The 19,051-nt window shown below is 41.9% G+C and overlaps 1 protein-coding gene and 1 pseudogene across 1 annotated transcript; both read left to right on the top strand.

The window, feature by feature from the left end:
- Positions 1-616: 616 nt before the first annotated feature.
- Positions 617-1,659, top strand: LOC131911306 (vomeronasal type-1 receptor 4-like; annotated as a pseudogene).
- Positions 1,660-17,712: 16,053 nt separating this feature from the next.
- On the top strand, positions 17,713-18,615 carry LOC131911291 (putative vomeronasal receptor-like protein 4). Its single transcript, XM_059263277.1, has one exon. It carries the CDS (start codon positions 17,713-17,715, stop codon positions 18,613-18,615), a length of 903 nt encoding a protein of 300 aa, XP_059119260.1.
- Positions 18,616-19,051: the final 436 nt, after the last annotated feature.

Below are 19,051 nucleotides of genomic sequence, written 5' to 3'. Positions count from 1 at the left end.
GATGATTCAGCTTTAACTGTAGGACCCTATCTGGAAAGGTTGTGCAATTGGACTTGACATTGAGAACTACTTAAAGAAAAAAAATAACCAGGAAACATTTACATGGAGTGAAATCACAGAATGGCCAACATAAAAACTCTCAAAATATTAGGATGTAGAAATTGAAGTTTTAAAGCGTTGAAGCCAAATGCAAGTCTAGAAATTGTTACACTAATTAAGATACAAATAAGAAAGGAGCCTTGGTCTTTGGAAATTGTGTGGGGGAAATATGATGAAATAGAGAAAAAGAAGAAATTTGGTTGGGAAAATTTGGAGCTCAATTCAGCTATGCGGAGAGTTAACTAGGATAATCCATGCACATAGACAGACAGACAGACAGACACACACACACACACACACACACACACACACACACACACATTTGAACAAGTCAGTTTTGCCTATATAGAGCTCAAACATATCTCCTTTAAAACTTTGGAGTTTTATTCCAGTTCCCAAACTCACCTGTCAGGGAATACACATGACTCAGAGTCCCCAGGGAAAAGGGGGAGTTTCGGGGACCTAATCTGTAACAGTACATGTGTTCATCACTGACTTTTGTGTTCCAGAAAATGCTATTATGCAAAATATGTTTTTCAGATAAATGTCTAGCATTACTGATGCTTTCTTGAAAAACTCTTTGTGTCCTGAATACAAGTTCTTCTACTTATGAAAGAAGAAATGGTTTTGAAGTTTATTAAGGAAATAACTTTCCTGTTAATGACTATGGTTGGCACTCTGGGGAACACTTTTGTTTCTGTGAATTATATGATCAGTTTATTGGGAGGCCCTGAGAAGAAACCCATACACCTTATTCTCATCCACTTGGCTTTTGCGAATATCATAATACTTCTTGCAAAAGGACTTCCAAAGACAATAGCAACTTTTGGTTTGAGAAACTTCCTAGATGACATAGGCTGTAAGATGGTCATTTACCTGTCAAGGATGGCCCGTGGCCTCTCCATCTGCACCAGCAGTCTCCTCACTGTGGTCCAGGCCATCATCATCAGTCCCAGAGCATCTGGGTGGAGGAGGCTCAGACCAAAGTCTGCATGGCACATCCTTCCATTCTTTTCATTCTTTTGGATGCTCAATTCTTTAATAAGTGTGAACCTAATCCACTCCATCACAAGTACAAACCTGAATATATCACAGCTTGAAAATGGTGACAACCATTGTTATTTTATGCTAGAAAGTCAGAAAACAAGGTGGATTATTCTCCCTCTCATGGTCCTGAGAGATGCTGTGTTTCAGGGTGCCATGGGAGGAGCCAGTGGCTACATGGTATCTCTTCTCCATAAGCACCACCAGCATGTCCTCTACCTTCAGAAGGCCAAGCTTCTCTGCAGAACTCCCCCTGAGCTGAGAGCTGCCCAGAGTGTCCTCCTTCTGATGCTCTGTTTTGTTTTTTTCTATTGGACTGACTGTGCTTTTTCTCTATTTTTAAGTCTCTCTTTAGGGAACAATTCCTTGATGGTAAATATCCAAAAAATTTTGGCCCTTGGTTACGCAACTTTTAGCCCTCTTGTGCTGATTCACAGGGATGAACTTCTGGCTGAGTGTTGGCATGCTCAGTGGGAGAAGTTGAGAAAATTTCTCTCTCGTGTAGCTGTTCAATGAGTGTGAAAGAGCTCTCTGTTCTGCAATATTGTGGGGAATACAAAGTCCCACAAAGCAGTTCAAGCACGTGTTTATTCTCAGACAGTCTTCCTGGTGACTCACTGCCTTGAGCTGAGAGAGAGATCTTAGCCAATTACAGTGAAAAATGAAACCTCATTCTCCATTTTCCTCTCTTTTGAAGGGATTTTTTTAAAAACCTGTCTATATTTGTATTGTATGGATAGTTTACCTGCATTCTGTCTGTGTAGCACATCCATGCCTGGTACCTGTAAATTGTGGAAGAGGTCATTAAATGCCCTGTGACTGACTCGCGTTAGAGAAGTTGTTCAGAACCAAAGTGTGGTTTCACTAGGAATTGAACCTGGGTCCTCTGGAAGACCAGCTATATTCCCAACTTCTCAACCACATCTCCAGCACAGATAAAACGGTCTTAACTATGTTTAGTAAAACTGGTTTTACTAACACTGTGACTGGAAGCACACAGATGAATTTGGTAAATTTTATCTATTTCATAGTGATTTACTCATGTTAGTCCAAGAAATCCAATTTTTTTTTTTTTTTTTTTTTTGTGCTTGCTAGATGGTAGTACCACGAGGCTATTTTGGGATCCTTCAAAGTATCTGTAACTATCCATCCATAGAAAAGATTTTATAGAATTGTGAAAAAAGGACATGTACTCTGCATTCAGTTCATAGAAGCCCTACGCCCCAGTCACAGAAATTAAAAGCCCTGAAGCATTTCATTGGTGGTCTGTTCATGAAGGTTCTCTGCAGGAATAAAGACTGTAGATATGGGATAAACTAGAAAACAATACACAGTGAAGTTTCCTGTTATATCGTCTGCAGTTTCTATGTTGATGAAAAGCTATGGATTTGCCTTTTTGCAATGAACAGGTCACGTGACTGAAGCCGACTGAGGCTTGCTCGCAGCTGCCCTTTGTTAATGCCCCGGTGCTCTCCACGACACTATCCAGCTGTTTGTCATCAAAGAGCTGCAGAAGGATCGGATTCTACATTCATTCACATGAAGGATTCTCTGCTTGATTTCTCAAATTGGATCCACACAATAAGATATTGACATGGTTCTAAGACTCTGGTGGACACATTCTGAAAAATACTTATTAATATAATCGTAGAACATGAAATTGTAGAATTGTTAGAGGTGGGTTTATGCCTTATTTGAAAAAAAAACTGCTCTGTCATATCTGACTAAACCCCTTGTAATATTTTGAGTGCATCATGGCTCTACTTTACAATGATGTGTAAGTATTTATATTTTGCTTGGTTGCACTGTATATATAAAACATTTAAGTAAGTGGTGTGTATTGTATTGTGCTATAGATTACTAATTAGCTTGTTTTTCTAATATAAAGATTTATTTTTATTTATGTGTATGTGCCTGTGTGAGTGTATGCCACATTGTACAGGTGTACCCACTGTACAAGAGGTACACTGGGTCGAAAGGGGCAATAGCTACAGGCAGTCATGAGACCTAGATGTGAGTGTTGGGTGAGGAACCAGGATCCTCTACAAGAGGAGCAGGTCTCTTAACCATCCCTCCAGCTCCTTTATACATTTCTCATGTAAATGTGACTTGTTTGTAGGTAACAGCCATTGCTTCTCTTGGTCTCACACTCTTCTGTTACAGCCATTTTCTAGAACCTGACATAAAGGGCCAGACTTATGAACACTTCCTCAGTGTGTAATTGACCCAAAAGAAAGTGATGTGAGAATATGGAGGAGTGAAGAAATATGTGTTAAATATGAATAATGAAGACATTGTTCAACATTAAAAATAGACAGGGAGTCTGGAGAGAGGACTTGTGGGTGAAAGTACCTGCCAACAAGCCAGACAAGCTGATCTGTCTCTGAAGGAGAAAACTGATTCCCACATGTTGTCCTCTGCTTTCCACATGTGTGCTGTGACACACACATAAACACACATAAGAAACTTTAAAATAACTTAAAATTAAAAGAATGGATAGACAGGAGATACATAATTGTTAACACAGCATGAACAAGGTCTGTGAGTGGCACACAGAGTTGCTATTGTCAATTTTTCTCTAAAAGAAAGAGTAGATTGGGAAAAAATAAAACAAAGGCTTGATCAGATATAAATTAAAAAGTTAAAACATGATGAAAATTCTAAATAAGTAGAGGATAGTGAAGGCAACCTGGACATGGGATTCAGTTATGCCCTTCAGGTAAAGCACACAAGATCTGACAGATGGATTAATATAAACAAGGTCACCATTCCCTTCTGCTGGATGCATTGCTCGTCACTAGCATGGGCCTGTGGGACATTATGCTAAATGAAATAGGTCAGCTGCATGTAGACAAACACCATGTGATTTTACTAATAAGTAGAACCTAAATACAAAAGAGAATAGAGCCTTCAAAGTGTGGTGTGCAGCCCACAGCCCTCAGAAACTACCTCCATTTGTGAACTCTGCTTGTGGCTGGTTCCTCCCTATAATCAGAAATATGAAGTTGTGGGTACACAGAGCTTACCAGCCTTTACCTTCAAATTTTCCCTATTATATGACTTTTCCTAGGAAGTCATTAAAAAAAATTGTTCACCCCAGATAGAGTAAAAACTGTGCAAAGACTTGGTTCCATCAAAGTTGAGTTGAGTGAACCAATTTACTTGGATTATCTGAATACATCATAATTGATAGGGCATGAAAGACTCAAACGCACCAGCATGACCAGAAATTCTGGCTCCAACATAGGCGACAACCCTCCCAAAAGCTGTATGAGAAAAGATCCCAAACCTCAATCAAGATGCTACCTCCTATGTACCCCTCAAGTCAATAAGCAGCAGCGGCAGGAAGAAATAGAGGCTGGAATCTCAGGTGAAGCTGTGCAAACAGGCTCCACATTCCCATTAGATAGTCACTGCCCCATTACCGGCACTACAGGGCAAGCTACCACTCTACTGTTCCAAATGGATTCTGTGGGACTTAGAGTTACTGTTTCATGGTGGCCAGTGGCCATGAACTGGCTAATTCTGTCAACCTGACACAAGCTAGAATTATCTGAAAGGAGGAAAACTCCATTGAGAAAATGTCTCCATAAGATCCAGATGTAGGGTATTTTCTTAACTACTGATGATGGGGGGGGGGGGGGCGTTCTCAGCCCTTTGTGAGTGGTGCCATCCTTGAGCAGATGGTCCTGGGATCTATACAAAAGCAGGCTGAGCAGCCATCATGCAGAAGCCAGTAAGCAGCTCTCCTCCATAACCTCTTCATCAGCTTCTGCCTCCAGGTTCAGCGAAAGAGGCTGTCCATAGCCTTAAAAGTTGTGGACAGGAGTTCCCTTGCTTTGCGAGAACACTAGTTAGAATGCTGGACGATCAATAGTCATTTCCAAGGGTCCAAGGAAGCATTTATGCCAACCGGTAGAAGGAAAACTCACCAACTGAAGTAGCTGGTGTTGTGTGAAGCGATCCAGCGGCCAAGCAGATGGAAAATGGTCAGTTGTAGAAGAACCAAACCGATTCAGGATCCCGGTGTGGAGGTGCCAGGAAAGCCTGTTTGGTCTCGGCATCAACGTTATTTACTGAGTGCGAGAACAGACCACAAGATACAACGAAACCCACGAAACCAGTTTATTGGTGAGGGAGGGGAAATGGAAGGGTGTGCGACAGGCCTGTCCGGAGAAGGGAACGTGAAGGAGAAAGAGAGAATCAGGCCGAGTCTGCTTTTTTAAAGGTAACTTAGCACATGCATGTAGAGGCTTACGTAGCCATGCTACACATAGCACATAGATTACATAGGATATAAGGCCCTGGGGCGACTAAGCGATTTGTCTGGATGCTGACTGCGCATGCACATGACTCCAGAAGTGGCTAGAGAAGATGCCGGAAGTCCTTTGCCAGTTAGTCAGAGAACAGTTGGCGAATGAGCACATAGAACACTACTTTTTTCTCCCTGGAATTAAATTCTTGTAATTAAAAGAAAATCTGGTAAGTAGAAATTGTTGATTGATTGCTGCAATATTCCTGCCACCTTGTGGCTAATGGGAGCTTTACAGACTGGTTTACCTACACCCACCCTTATTCCTAAAGATTAGCCTTTAATAGTTTTGGATTTAAAAGATTGCTTTTATACCATATATTCATTCTGATGAGAAGATGCATTTCACCTTTACTGTCCCCTCACTCAATCATAAAAAACTTCAGCTCCGATATCAACAGACTGTATTACCTCAAGGCATGACAAACTCCCCGGTGATGTGTCAGTACTGTTTGGAAAGGTTTTAGAGCCTGTGAGGCAGGCTTTCCTCAGGCTTATATTATTCATTGTATGAATGATATCCTGATAGTCACCTCCAAAGAGGAAGAGCTACAATCAATATATGACATAAATCAGGATATGCTACATAAAAATGGGCTTATTATTGTGCCTGAATTGGTAAAAAAGATCAGACATTGTGCAATATCTGGGATAACCAGTTATTAAAACAACTGTCAAACAAAAAAATTATTCATTAGACAAGACAATTAAAAAGTTAAAGACTTTCAGAAATTAATAGGGAATATTAATTGGCTACATCCTACTTTAAGAATATCTAATTATGCACTAACCAATCTATTTAAACCTTGAGTAGGAGAAAGTGCATTGAATAGTCCTCACATATTATCTTGAGAGGCAAAGGAAGAACTAGGCTATTTAAATCAGGGCTAAAAGAGGCATCTGTGTATCGTGTGAATCCTTCACTGCCTTAAAACTTAGTTATTTTCCCCACTAAATTGTCTCCCACAGGTATTATAGCACAAGAGGATAAGCCTTTGCAATGAACTTATTTACACCGTAAGGGCTATAAAATTAATACTAACCGCATACCTTACTGTTCTTGCTCAATTAGTAAATCAGAGGAGGACCCAACATCAACAATTATATGGATTTGATCCTTTGCTGTATTATGTTACCTTTAATTAACATCCATCTTTAAGAGTGCTACAGAACTCTATGGATTTTCAGATCTTATTTGCCCTTACTATGGAAGGGCAGGAAATCATTATCTGGTTGTTAAACTATGGGATTTGCTCATAAAAACTAAATTTCTAATTACGAAACTTGTTTAATCTTTTCCCATTCTACAGGCAGACACTTACTTTACTGATGGCTCATCCAACAGTATAAGAGGAATTCATGATCCAAATAATAATCAATCTATTAGTATTTCTTTTACCTTAGCCCAACAGATAGGATTGGCTGTTTTGATTAACCTACTACAGTTAATTCATAAGCCCTTAAATACTGTTTTATATTCTGCTCATGTTGTAGGATTATTCCCAGTGGTGGAAACTGCATCCATTTTGTCTTCGCATCCTGTTCTGCTCTCATTACGACAGGAGCTACAACATCTAGTTAAAATCCACACATGTCCTTTTGTTTATTACCAATTTTCGTGCACACTCTAACCTTCCTCGTTTTATTACAGATGGAAATGAGCAAGCTAATGCACTAACCTGTCCGATTTTTACCTCTCCAGAATAGGAGCACCGACACCACACACCGATGCCGATAAACTTCATGGACAATAAATACCACCTCCCGCTCAAACAGGTGAGCCAACTGTGCAAGGATGTCCTCTTTATGCTCCCTTACCTTGTCAGAGTCATATAGCTGGAGTTAACCCTGGATACGGAAAAACTAGTGAATTATAACAAATGGATGCTACTCACTTTGCTTTTGTACCTCAGATGCTGCACTTGCACCTCTGCACGGACACATGTTCTAATTTTTTTCAGCTGTACCTCGCTCTTCAGAGTGCTTCTGCCATGTGCTCTTCCCATATACAAACTTTTGCTGCTGTGGGAGTGCCCACTTCAACAAGAACTGACAATGGGCCGGCCTATAGTAGCAAAAAAAATTCAAAAACATCCGTAAGGAATGAAGTATTAGCCATCTTACAGTATTTCTTATACTCCTCAATGCCAGGGCAAAGGTGAAAGAGCACCTGGAACATTAAAACAACAATTATTTAAGAATAAAAAAGGGGGCACCAAGGGATATTATTGCACTTTCCTTTTTTACTCTTAATTTTTAAAAATTTTATCTCAAGGTGGTATATGTTCAAGAGCTCAAGGCATTTCTCTACAAAACATACCAAACTACCTTTAAAAAGGCCTATGTGGTTTTGTTTTTGTTTTTGTTTTTTTAAATTGGGACTTTGAAGCTGACTTTGCTGAAGAAAATTGGGAGAAAATATGCATCTGTCGTTGCAGATGGATCCACCGAAACATGAATTCCTCTTTGGCTACTCTGGCCCCAGACCATCAAAGACGATGTCAGAGGGTGAGGAGACAGTGGGAGTCACCAGAGAGACAGCAACCCTCCAGCCAAAGGGCGAAAGGAGATATCGACTCCGACTCTATCGTCAGAACTCAAGCCTGTCCGCTGGGGTCAAGTTAAGGCCCTATGCACCAAGGGAGAAGTTATTTATGAAGCACATGGGGCCCTGGGTCGCCTGAGAATTTCTTTTCTGGTGATGCTAGCTGTGTGAGTGCCTCTGAGCATGTACATGTTCCTCAGGCTCTTTTGCTTCAGCTTGTGGATTAGATAGATCCAGCTCCTGTTCTCTTCACTAATGACTCCGTGTTTATGACTGGACCTTGAGGCAGTGATAGAATCATTCATTCACCTGAAGAAGGGACAGGGTTTAATTTTGCTTTGAGATTTGAATCGCTTCCTATTTGCATAGGACAATCATAACATTTGTATTCCTATAAAAGGGCAAATCTACCAGATTCCAGAACTGCCAATAATATGGGTCTCTTTTCAAGCTATTCAGTAGATTTTTCTGATAAATATAATAATGTAACTAATAGTACCAGAAGTAGTTTGGTCCTCATTCTTGGCCTCAGAGTATAACATATAATACTTTTACTGGTCTAATATTATACATTATGTTTATAATTTGTTTACCTGTAGGATACTCATGCATCAAATGACAGATTTATCTACTACATCTCGAACCAGAACCACTGGATATCCTGCAATTAAAAACATAAAAAGGGGAGATGTCAGACCACAGCCCAGGAGTTGAGTCATTTGGGGAGAATGCTGAGTGTTCATGGAAACCCTCAAAGAAAACAGGAGAAAAGTCTCGTGTCTCAGTTTCTTCACCACACGGAAGTGTCCTTGGAATGTGATTTTGTGCTCCATCCGGGTGTGGCAAAAAGGAGGGGTTTTCTTTTACATTACTTACTATTGCTTGTTTGTTATTGATAATTATATAAATGTTTAATCTGTCCTTTGTTTAAAGGACATGTTCCCGCCATCCTCAGCTGTAGATGAATTTCTAAACAGTCTTATTAAATAAGAAACACAGAGAGCCAAATACAGAGTTAATAGCCAAAGAGATCAGAGCAAGAGCCACAACTAGCTTTAGCTTACCAACAGCAGTAGCTTCCCCCAGAGAGCTTTTTCCTGCCTGACTTGTGTTTTTATTGCCTTTCTGTTCTGCCTTCTCATTGGCTCTAAGCCCAGCAACATGACTTCCTTGTCACTGCCTGTCTATCCAGACCTCCAGGTCTCTATGGTTGGTACTGGGATTAAAGGCTCCTGTTACCATGTTTGGCTGTGTCCTTGACCACATGAAGACTCTGCCTGCCATGTGATTGGATTAAGGGTGTATGCTACCACTGCATAATTAAAAAAATACAGATCAATAATTAGTCTTCTATGATAGTCAAACTTATAGTCATGTTAAGTTTTCTAGGTATATATAGATATAATTCAATTAGGTAGGTAATCGTCAAACACTTCAAAGATGTACAGAATATGGCATTTAAAATGTTTTAAAAATTTAGACTTTCTGAGCTGGATGGTGGTGGCGCACACCTTTAATCCCAGCACTCGGGAGGCAGAGGCAGGCAGATCTCTGTGAATTTGAGGCCAGCCTGGGCTACAGAGTGAGTTCCAGGAAAGGCACCAAAGCTACACAGAGAAACCCTGTCTTGAAAAACCAAAAAAAAAAAAATATTTAGACTTTGTGGACAGTGAGACATATCTGTTTCTGGCATCACTGATTTTACTTCAGAGAGGAGGGTAGGCATCAAAGACACTCCATATGGAGTTTATCTTCTTCTTGGAAAAAAAATAACCATTTGGGCAAGAAACTGTTCTTGCCTGGACTGCTTAAAAAAATGTATCGACTGGACATGCAGGACCCATGGGAAGGTGACCACTGAACTTTGCTTGGCAAAACAGTCCTTCAGGTTCCCGCTTCACAGAGGAAACTGCCAGACATTCTACAGGACACAGAGAGAAGTGACTGAGAGACTCTAGGCCTGTGGGCTGAAGACAGATGCCCCAGCTTTACAGAGGAACTTTGGATGACTGTCCAGGCTGCCAGCTGTCTCGGTCTACTCTTGCAAGACTCCTGAAAGTTGCTTGCATCCTTTTCCCATTTCTTAGGTAATATTATATCCTTCTGAGGTCTTTGATGTAGTTGAAGACTAGATAGTTATAATTTCCTTAGTTATGATAAAAGGTCAGTTAGATATGAAACCTTAGACTCACAAATATAGGATAAATAGGATATCTTTAATTTTGCCAAATACAAATAGACTAGATATTATAAATAGACTAGATATTGTAACTGTAATTCTTGCTTGATAATTGTTTTGTTATATGTAATTTTACTACGTTAAAGTTAAAACCTCCGTTTTTGAAAAAAAAAAGAAAAGGGGAAGTGCTGTGGATATTGCTCTGTATAAATAAAATGCTGATTGGCCAGTAGCCAGGCAGGAAGTATAGACAGGACAAGCAGAGAAGAGAATTCTGGGAATAGGAAAGCTGAGTCAGGAGACGCCAGCCTGCCGTCCAGGGAGCAGCATGTAAAGGCAACAGGTAAAGCCACAGAACATGTGGTGACATATAAATTAACAGAAATGGGCTGAGTTTAAGTGTAAGAGCTAGTCAGTGGTAGGCCTAAGCTAATGGCCAAGCAGTTTAATTAATATAAGCTTCTGAGCGATTATTTTTATAAGTGGTTGCGGGTCCGTGGAGCCAGGTGGACACAGGGTAACTCCAGCTACACTCAGCTTGTCTTTGTCACTGTACACAACTTGAATTCAGATGAATTTTACTCATATGACTTCAATTGCTTCATTTACCAGCTCAACTGAATTGGGTCCTCCAGCCTCTGAAGTGGTGACACCTTCCCAACATGCTTTGGTCATGATGTTATTTCACAGCCAAGGTAACCCTAACTAAGACAGGACATGTCACTCCTGAAGGAAAGAGATCCACCACAAAACTCCATTACTCCTCTGGTTCATACATTCTCCTACTCCTTCTTCAAAATGCTCTCTTAATAATCTTCAGATGCTGAATCCCAAGCCCAATTCACGTTCACTTGGAGGGTGTGACAGTAGATCTCAGAGTTCTTCATTCTTTTATTTATGGCACAAGAGTTTTTAGCCTCTTTTTTTGTGCAAAATATATCACTTAGTAATGCTCATTGATTCACATCTGAAAGACAGTGACTAGGCTCCACCCAGGACAGGACCAGTGACCAGAAGCCACCTCCCAGGCCAGCCCAGCACTGCTCTCACTTCTGGATTAAATATGTTCCTTTCACCTGTGCTGTTAGCCCTGTGCCCACAGTTGTTTACAGTACTTGACATGGAAAGGCCCTCCTAGGTGGGACAGTATGTGACAGAGAGAAGCATCCCTAAGACAGATGAATTATAGTTTTTTTTTCTTTATTCTTTGACTCTTTGGGGCCTGCCAACCAGCTCCCAGATAAATCACACATGGAGACTTATTCTTACTTACAAATGCCCAGCCTTAGTTTGGCTTATTTCTAGCCAGTTTTTCTTAAATTATCCCATCTAACTTTTGTCTCTGGGATTTCACCCCTCTCTATTCTATATACCTTTCTTTCCTTCTTACTTGTGGCTGGCTGGGTGGCCGGGTGGCCGGGTGGCTGACCCCTGGCATCCTCCTCTCCTTCTCCTTTTCTCACTCCCCCCTTTTCTTTCGGCTCTTGTATTTATTCTCTCTGTCTGCCAGCCCCGCTTATCCCTCTCCTGCCTAGCTATTGGCTGTTCAACTCTTTATTAGACCATTCAGGTGTTTTAACAGGCAAAGTCATACAGCTTCACAGAGTTAAACAAATGCAACATAAAAGAATGCAACATATCTTTGCATCAGTAAACAAATATTCAACAGCATAAACAGATGTAACACATCTTCAACTAATATTCCACAACAGTGAATTGTACAGGTTTCCTTAAAGCTATTTATGAGGCTGTTGGCTTTTTGAAGTGGGGGTGGTTGGGCTCAAATCCAGTCAAGATTTTGAGTCCCATTTGTAGTTTAGTGTTCAAGGAATAAAAGTACCAAATACACCAATGACCTTGAAGTGCCTGTGGTGTAGATACAGCAAGGTGACTCTCATCTGTCCAGATCCCTGGCTGGAACTTAGTCAGAAGACACAATCCTCAGTAATCTCCATATCTGTTTTGTGCCAGTGTTTAAAGAAGGACCCGAGGAGGAAGAGGCAGTGACCACCTACTCTGTGACTCAGAAGAGGGTCCCTGGGCTGGGTCATAGCTTGGCACTGTGGGCAGAGGAGGGCGGGTCTGGAGAAACCTGAAACTGGTTACAGAAACTCGACTGCTGGGATAACTTCTGAGCCAAGTGAACGTAACAGTTACGGAGGAATAAGGAAAGCTGCACTTCAGTGGCCGAATCTGCAGCATTTCCCCTCTATTAATGGAATATTTGGACAACCTTCTGCACTGACAGCTATGCACAGCCAGAACCCCAGTCCAAGACTCCATGTTTAGAAAATTTATTCAACTGATTTCAGTGAGTTTCTGGGCTCCAGTGGATTGGTTTTAAATGACAATTTTATGAGTCCACCCTGGGAGTCTCCCTATCTTCACACATATTATACTATACATGAAAGTAATGAAATATTTGATATACTGGACAACAAAAAAAAAAGGTGTTTTTCAAATGATCAATGACCTTAAAGAGGATTCAGGATGAAAGACCATTCAGTACATTCAGGATGTAAACCAGAAAGTCAGCAGCACAGATTAGATGTTTAGCAAAAAAATTCATCAATAAACAGAAACATTAGAAATGGAAAACTCAATAAGCCAAGTTAAAAGCAGTGAGAACTGTTACCCAAAAAACTAAATGTATAAGCAGAAAAACATCAGGGATTGTACGAAAGTTTAAGGACTACTACACTATCCTATATTGAGGCAGCAATACAGAAATGAGCATGACCACAACTTTCAAGAACTCTTTATGATCAAGAGTGAAGACCTTGGAAGCCACAGGCTGGGAGAGTTTATATCCTACACACTAAAGGGAGAGGATACACGTGAGCTCTGCATACAATATATAGTGATTTCTCTCTCTCTCTCTCTCTCTCTCTCTCTCTCTCTCTCTCTCTCTCTCACACACACACACACACACACACACACACACACACACACACACACACCCCTAAATTTAGAGAGAGCCCTAACTCACAGTTAGGTACACCTAAGATTGAAGAAGAATAAAAGGAGAGAATGTGTCTGTACAGCAACCCCCAGCAGTCCATGGGTGATCGATCCTAAGTCTCAGTAAAACACAGGCTGATGCAGCAGAGAGGCCAGAGCCTCCCTTTCAGGAGAGTAAAAGACAGATCCAGGGCTTAGACAGCACAGGGTGTCTCCGGGCAAGACTAGGAGCCCTCTTCTCTTCTACCCCCCTGCTGTGGGATGTTCTGTATGGCAAGTGTGTTCCTCTGATTGGTTGGTAAATAAAACACTGATTGGCCAGTAGCCAGGCAGGAAGTATAGGCAGGACAAGGAGGAGAATAAAGCTGGAAAGTGGAAGGCTGAGTCAGAGACACTGCCAGCTGCCATGATGACAAACATCATAGCAAGGTATAGATATATAGAAATGGATTAATTTAAGCTGTAAGAACAGTTAGCAAGAAGCCTGGTACGGCCATACAGTTTGTAACCAATATAAGTCTCTGTGTTTACTTGGTTGGGACTGAACGGCTGTGGGATCGGCAGGTGAGAAAGATTTGTCCTAACTGTGGGCCAGGCAGGAAAACCCTAGCTACACCCTCCACCTAACTTATCCACCTCAGCTGACACAAGACACACTCCTGTGACTGGAGAAAAAAGTCTCCTGAGTACTAGTTCAATATGACCACTCAGTGTGTTCCTTCACACCAGGAAGTAGATGGGCCCTGGGAAGGAGGGAAAGGAGTGATGGAGGAGGGGAGTATGAGCTAAGCCACTCTGCAGGGGTGACTGTATGGATGGTGAGTCCAGTGCTCTCTCCTTGGATCTGCTCTGCTGTCTGAGGGCAAGTGAGAACTAAACTTCATTTCTGAAGCTGCTGTTAGAGACCCAGAACTGATGTGTCGTCCTTCAAGTTAATTATACATGACCCTTCTCCACGGGATCTGGACAATAACTGAACAATCTGGTCATCAAGAGACAGAAGTCCATTGCTTGACAGTGAACCTCTACCTACATACAAACTACATACAACTACATACAAACAGGAGGAGAAATGGAGAACTCAGCCAGGAGGGAGCTGACTCCTCTATAGAGTCAGTACTCAGAGCAAGAAACAGACAGACAGACCTCCAAAAGGTCCCCTGCTGTCTCACCCCGAACACCACACCTGACGACCAGCCACTGATTCGGACCCTGAACAACTTTTGTTCATGGTGTTACTGAGCTTCTTTGTATTTTTCTTTAAACCTTTATTTTTTTTATTAGATTGATTCATTTTATCTTATCTTTTATTTATCATTTTATCTGTGTGTTTTGCCGGCATATATGTATGTGTACCACGTATGCTAGATACTTAATTCCCAGGAGCCAGGAAACTCGGGGTGGGGTGCTGTTCATCCTCACAGCCCTCCTCGTCACCACACGGGGACTGTAATTAGTAACAGAAAGTTTCTGCCTCAGCAAATGGCAGGGCTCCAGGGAGAGCGCAGAGGTGGCATCCAGGATGGAGAGGTTCATAAGGAGCCCTTTTCCCCTGGAGAAGGGAAGTCTTGATGGTGACATCCTAACAGCAGTGACGGTTGCTGGGAACACAGGGCCAGGGTGACAAACAGGGCCTGGCTGTGCTGTGCGAACACCCACCCTGAGCCCCACACAGACGCCGCAGGTTAGTGTTCCATCCCGTCACGGTGGACTGAAGCTGCCTTTCCCCCTGACAGAGATGCTGTGAGGTAGGATGGGGAGAGAAGGCGGCTGAAGAGAAGGGTCTGGGCTCCTCTGTCGCTGTGAAAGAGGAAGGTGACAAGATCCAGGGAAAAAGTAGTCTCTCATTCCCACCTGCCATGCAGAAAAGTTTCCACGTCCATGAGCGAGCCTTGTGCAGCTGCGTGGGGTGCTCTGGGCCAGAGACGCTCATGACAGCCCAGGCAGGTCTAGGAGACATGGGCTGAGATCTCAGCCTGAGTGTGAGGAGCTTTTCCTCTCTGCAGTCTCCAGTTTGTGTGTTTGTCCTCACAGGAGTGAAGGGTTCTGCTTAACAGTATCTGAGATCTGGGGCTCTTTAGCTTCTGGGGGGCGGGGGGGGGGGGCTTTGCCCTTCTTTGTTGTGGTTTTATTGTTCCCGAAGCTTCCCTGTCCAGACTCAAACCATCACATGGTGTGCAAGTGCAGAGAATCGTGGGGGAAAGTGACATGGCACAAACCCATAGAACAGTGCTGTTAGAGTGTTTAACACTCGGCAGGCACGTCCTAAGCACTAGCGCCTCTGCTCCAGCGAATTCTCACAACACGTGAGTGGTGCCAAGCATCATTCCTACATTAGAGAGCCTTAAAGGGGCCAAGCTAAATGTTCAAAGCCAGGAGTAGAGCGGGTAGAAAGGCGGGGTCTGACAGACAGGATAGCTGGTCACAAAGCTTGTTGATTTTGCAATAATCTTTCTCTAATTTACTGATTTCTCTTTCATGTGTCTGGAACTTGCATCTGCCCCTAGAGTCCATGATCTATTTCTGAAGGAAAACCCTGGTTTGATTAGTTTCACACAGGATGCTCTTTGCTATTTCTTACATGCTGGAGGAGTGATGGTTGAGAAAGCATATTAAATATGCATATGAAGATGTATATAAATGTATATTCCCAATCACCCTGGAATAGACGTGTGTGTGTGTGTGTGTGTGTGTGTATGTGTGTGTGTGTGTGTGTGTGTGTGTGTGTGAGAGAGAGAGAGAGAGAGAGAGAGAGAGGGAGAGGGAGAGGGAGAGAGAGAGAGAGTAATTTTTCTAATTAAGTTCTGACACTGTGAAACATGAAATCAAAGACAATTTCATGGTTATAAATTTTGCTTTTGGCATCTTGGAGATCACGTAGGTACATCTGAAAAGGTATCAAATGATAAGCAGTTCAGTACAGAAGGATTTCAAGAGAAACTAAAGCATCGTTGGCAAGTTCTTAAAGGATAACCCATGCCCATCACTAAACTGTGTGAAGCCTGAAAGCTCACATCACTGCACAAGTGAGGAAGAGCTAAACACTTACCGAGTGTGCCACCCAGACAGAACAGACTCTGGAGGGTACTCGGCTTTATCAACCTTGATGAAAGAGCCCAGTTCAAACGTTTCTCAAAATTCCTCTGTCAGTTCATCTCTGTGATTAAAGTGCGTTTTAAAACCAACAGTTTCATTGAGCAACCTACAAACTTTTTGAGCAGGTATTATGCCAATACTTATAAACTACATACAGAGCCAGTGTCTCTGGGGCCTGCTCATTGCCCAGTGCAGGAAGGGAGCTCGTACACAGGCAACAGCTTTCTGAGAGCAGGGAAAACGTAAGAGATGAAACTCTAAGCAGGGTTCAATAAGGCATGATAACTGGCAAAGATCAGCTGTGGATACAGCACATAGTCCTGTGGAAAGGTAAGGGTGAATGCTAACATTTGCTTGGGAGAGGTTCAAAGTAATTCAGAACTGATTTTGATGTGAACAAGGTGTCAAATTATTGAGGACAGACAGAAATTAAAGTTATCATGTGAAGTTCTATGTGTTTTGTGGAGGATGAAACAAATGGAATAGGTTTCTGCTTCAAAGGCCTCATTTTGACTGCAGTAAACAAAATAAAAAAAAAACAACAGAGAAAAAGATACTGTTCCTAAAATGGTGACAATCACAGTGTGAGAGATTGGGGAGGACTCGCAGGCTGGGGGATTTCTGACTGAGAATATCACTAAACTGAACTAACCTTAAAACAATCAGCAAGACATGCCTTTGTTAAGATGCTACAGGAACAGTTTCCTGGTGTTTTTTTTTTTTTTTGGGGGGGCAGTGTTCACAAAAGAAAGAGAAAAAAACAGGATTAATAGGAGTAAACAGGGAATTGTCTTCAGTATGATTCTACCCATGCTGATTGGGAACACAACTTTTAATCACACGCAGCCCCACATTGAGGCCAGTGATCTAGACTTTCATGGCCCACTAACTCACTAACAACTGTATAATTTATGATCAAAGGGTTTGGGAAGAGGAGAATACCATATCATATCCCCTGAGAAACTGGACCACTTGACCAAGAACAGCTTTCTGAGAAGCTGCAAGCTTTTTATTAGTTCAACAATCAGGTGATAGTTGCATGTGGGCAGTGAAGAGGACCAGGATAAGGAGCCAGCACAGTCCAGGAGCCTGAGGTCAAACTGGGTGAGGAGAGAAAAGGAAGAGGCCTGTCAGGACTGTGTTGTTTGGAAAACTGACAAAGTGATGCCATACATTTAGCTTTTGTCTGGGAAGAGCATGGTCATGTGACTGTGGATGAAGGATGAAGGAATTCAAAGAAGGGTCTTTGTGAAAGCAGCATTAATGAAGTTTATGCCCTGATTGTAGCTAGCACCACTTCTGTGTGAATGGAAAAACAGACAAACCAGGAAAATAAAGAATATGATCAGGCACCATCAAGGAAAGAACCATATGTGTTTACATAATTGATATCATTATTTTCATCAGAATAAACAGAGAAAATCTTACATGTATTTCTCAAATGATTTTCCCTAGCACTGTGCATGAAGTCAGAAGATGAAGTGGAATAACATTCTCCACACGGTAATCTTCCTTTCTCTTGCTGGACCTGGAATTGTGGGAAATATCCTAATATTTGCAAGACATGTATACACGTCTATCTTGGGCACTGAGAAAAAGCCTGTGGACCTTATTATCATCCACTTGGCATTTTCTAATATGATCATTATTTGTACCACGGGAATCAGAGACATAGCCACAGTGTTTTATTTCAGAAACTTCCTCGGCGATACTGGCTGTAAAGCTGTGGTTTATCTGGCAAGGACAGCCCGGGGCCTCTCCATCTGTACCACCTGTCTCCTCAGCGTGGTCCAGGCTGTCACCATCAGTCCCGGGACAATCCTTTGGAGAAAGCTAAAACCACAGACCTCATGGCAAGTTCTTCCCTTTCTCCTCCTCTTTTGGATTGTTAATGTTCTCATAAGCTCCAACTTGCTCTGCTACATCAAAGCAGGTGGTGGCTTGAACATGTCTACATCTGGAACATTCATTGGCCATTGCTATATGCTGCAATCAAGATATATAATCAAGTGGCTTTTCCTGTCTCTCATGACTCTTCGTGATGTCACCTTTCAGAGTCTGATGGGCTGGAGCAGTGGGTCCATGGCTCTCCATCTTTATAAACATCACAAGCGAGTCCTCTACCTTCACAGCTCCAGGTCTGAAAACAATTCCCCTCCAGAAATCAGAGCTACATGGAGTGTTCTCATTCTAATGTCCTGCTTTCTTTTCTTCTATTGGATAGATTTCATTCTCTCCTTTCACACTGGTTTCACAGTGACCCACGATTCTCTTTCACTGAATATTAAAACATTTTTAGAACTTGGTTATGCTGGTTTTAGCCCCTATGTTCTGATTAGCAGAGACATCCGTGTTCCTAATGTCTTGCATGTTCACTGAGAAGCATAGAAATTACATTCTACACATATTCTCTATGAGCTAAAGGTGTGTATATTGTAAACTGCTTTGCCATGATGAATTTTAGAGCTGGGGGACGTAATGCTCACTATGGAGCATAGGCTGACCTGGCAGTCAGTGCCCAGGCTCACCTTGAGATACTTTGGAATTCCAAATGCTGGTGTTACAGGCATTCCCCACCAAACTGCCATTTGCTTAAATGTCCTAAAGTATCACAACATTAAATTAAATATTATAATAATATATTTTCTTTCCTTAAAAAGTCTAGCACTGCACAATCTTAAGACTAGTTCAGGGTTTCTAGGCAGGTAGAAATCAGATTCTTACCATCTTCTTCCTATTCCTCCATCCCTGTCATGGGACATTTTGCTTCTCCTTAGCACTGGGGAAAACGCTGGAGAAATTAGTATCGAATTTT

Source organism: Peromyscus eremicus, chromosome 5, assembly GCF_949786415.1.
Source record: "Peromyscus eremicus chromosome 5, PerEre_H2_v1, whole genome shotgun sequence".
Lineage (NCBI taxonomy): Eukaryota > Metazoa > Chordata > Mammalia > Rodentia > Cricetidae > Peromyscus > Peromyscus eremicus.
Note: the sequence above shows the minus strand (reverse complement) of the source record. Positions and strands in the feature narration are given on the sequence as shown.

What these genes read in the sequence shown, in the direction of transcription:
- LOC131911291 (XM_059263277.1), top strand. Translation starts at nt 17,713, where the DNA reads ATGAAGTGGAATAACATTCTCCACACGGTAATCTTCCTTTCTCTTGCT.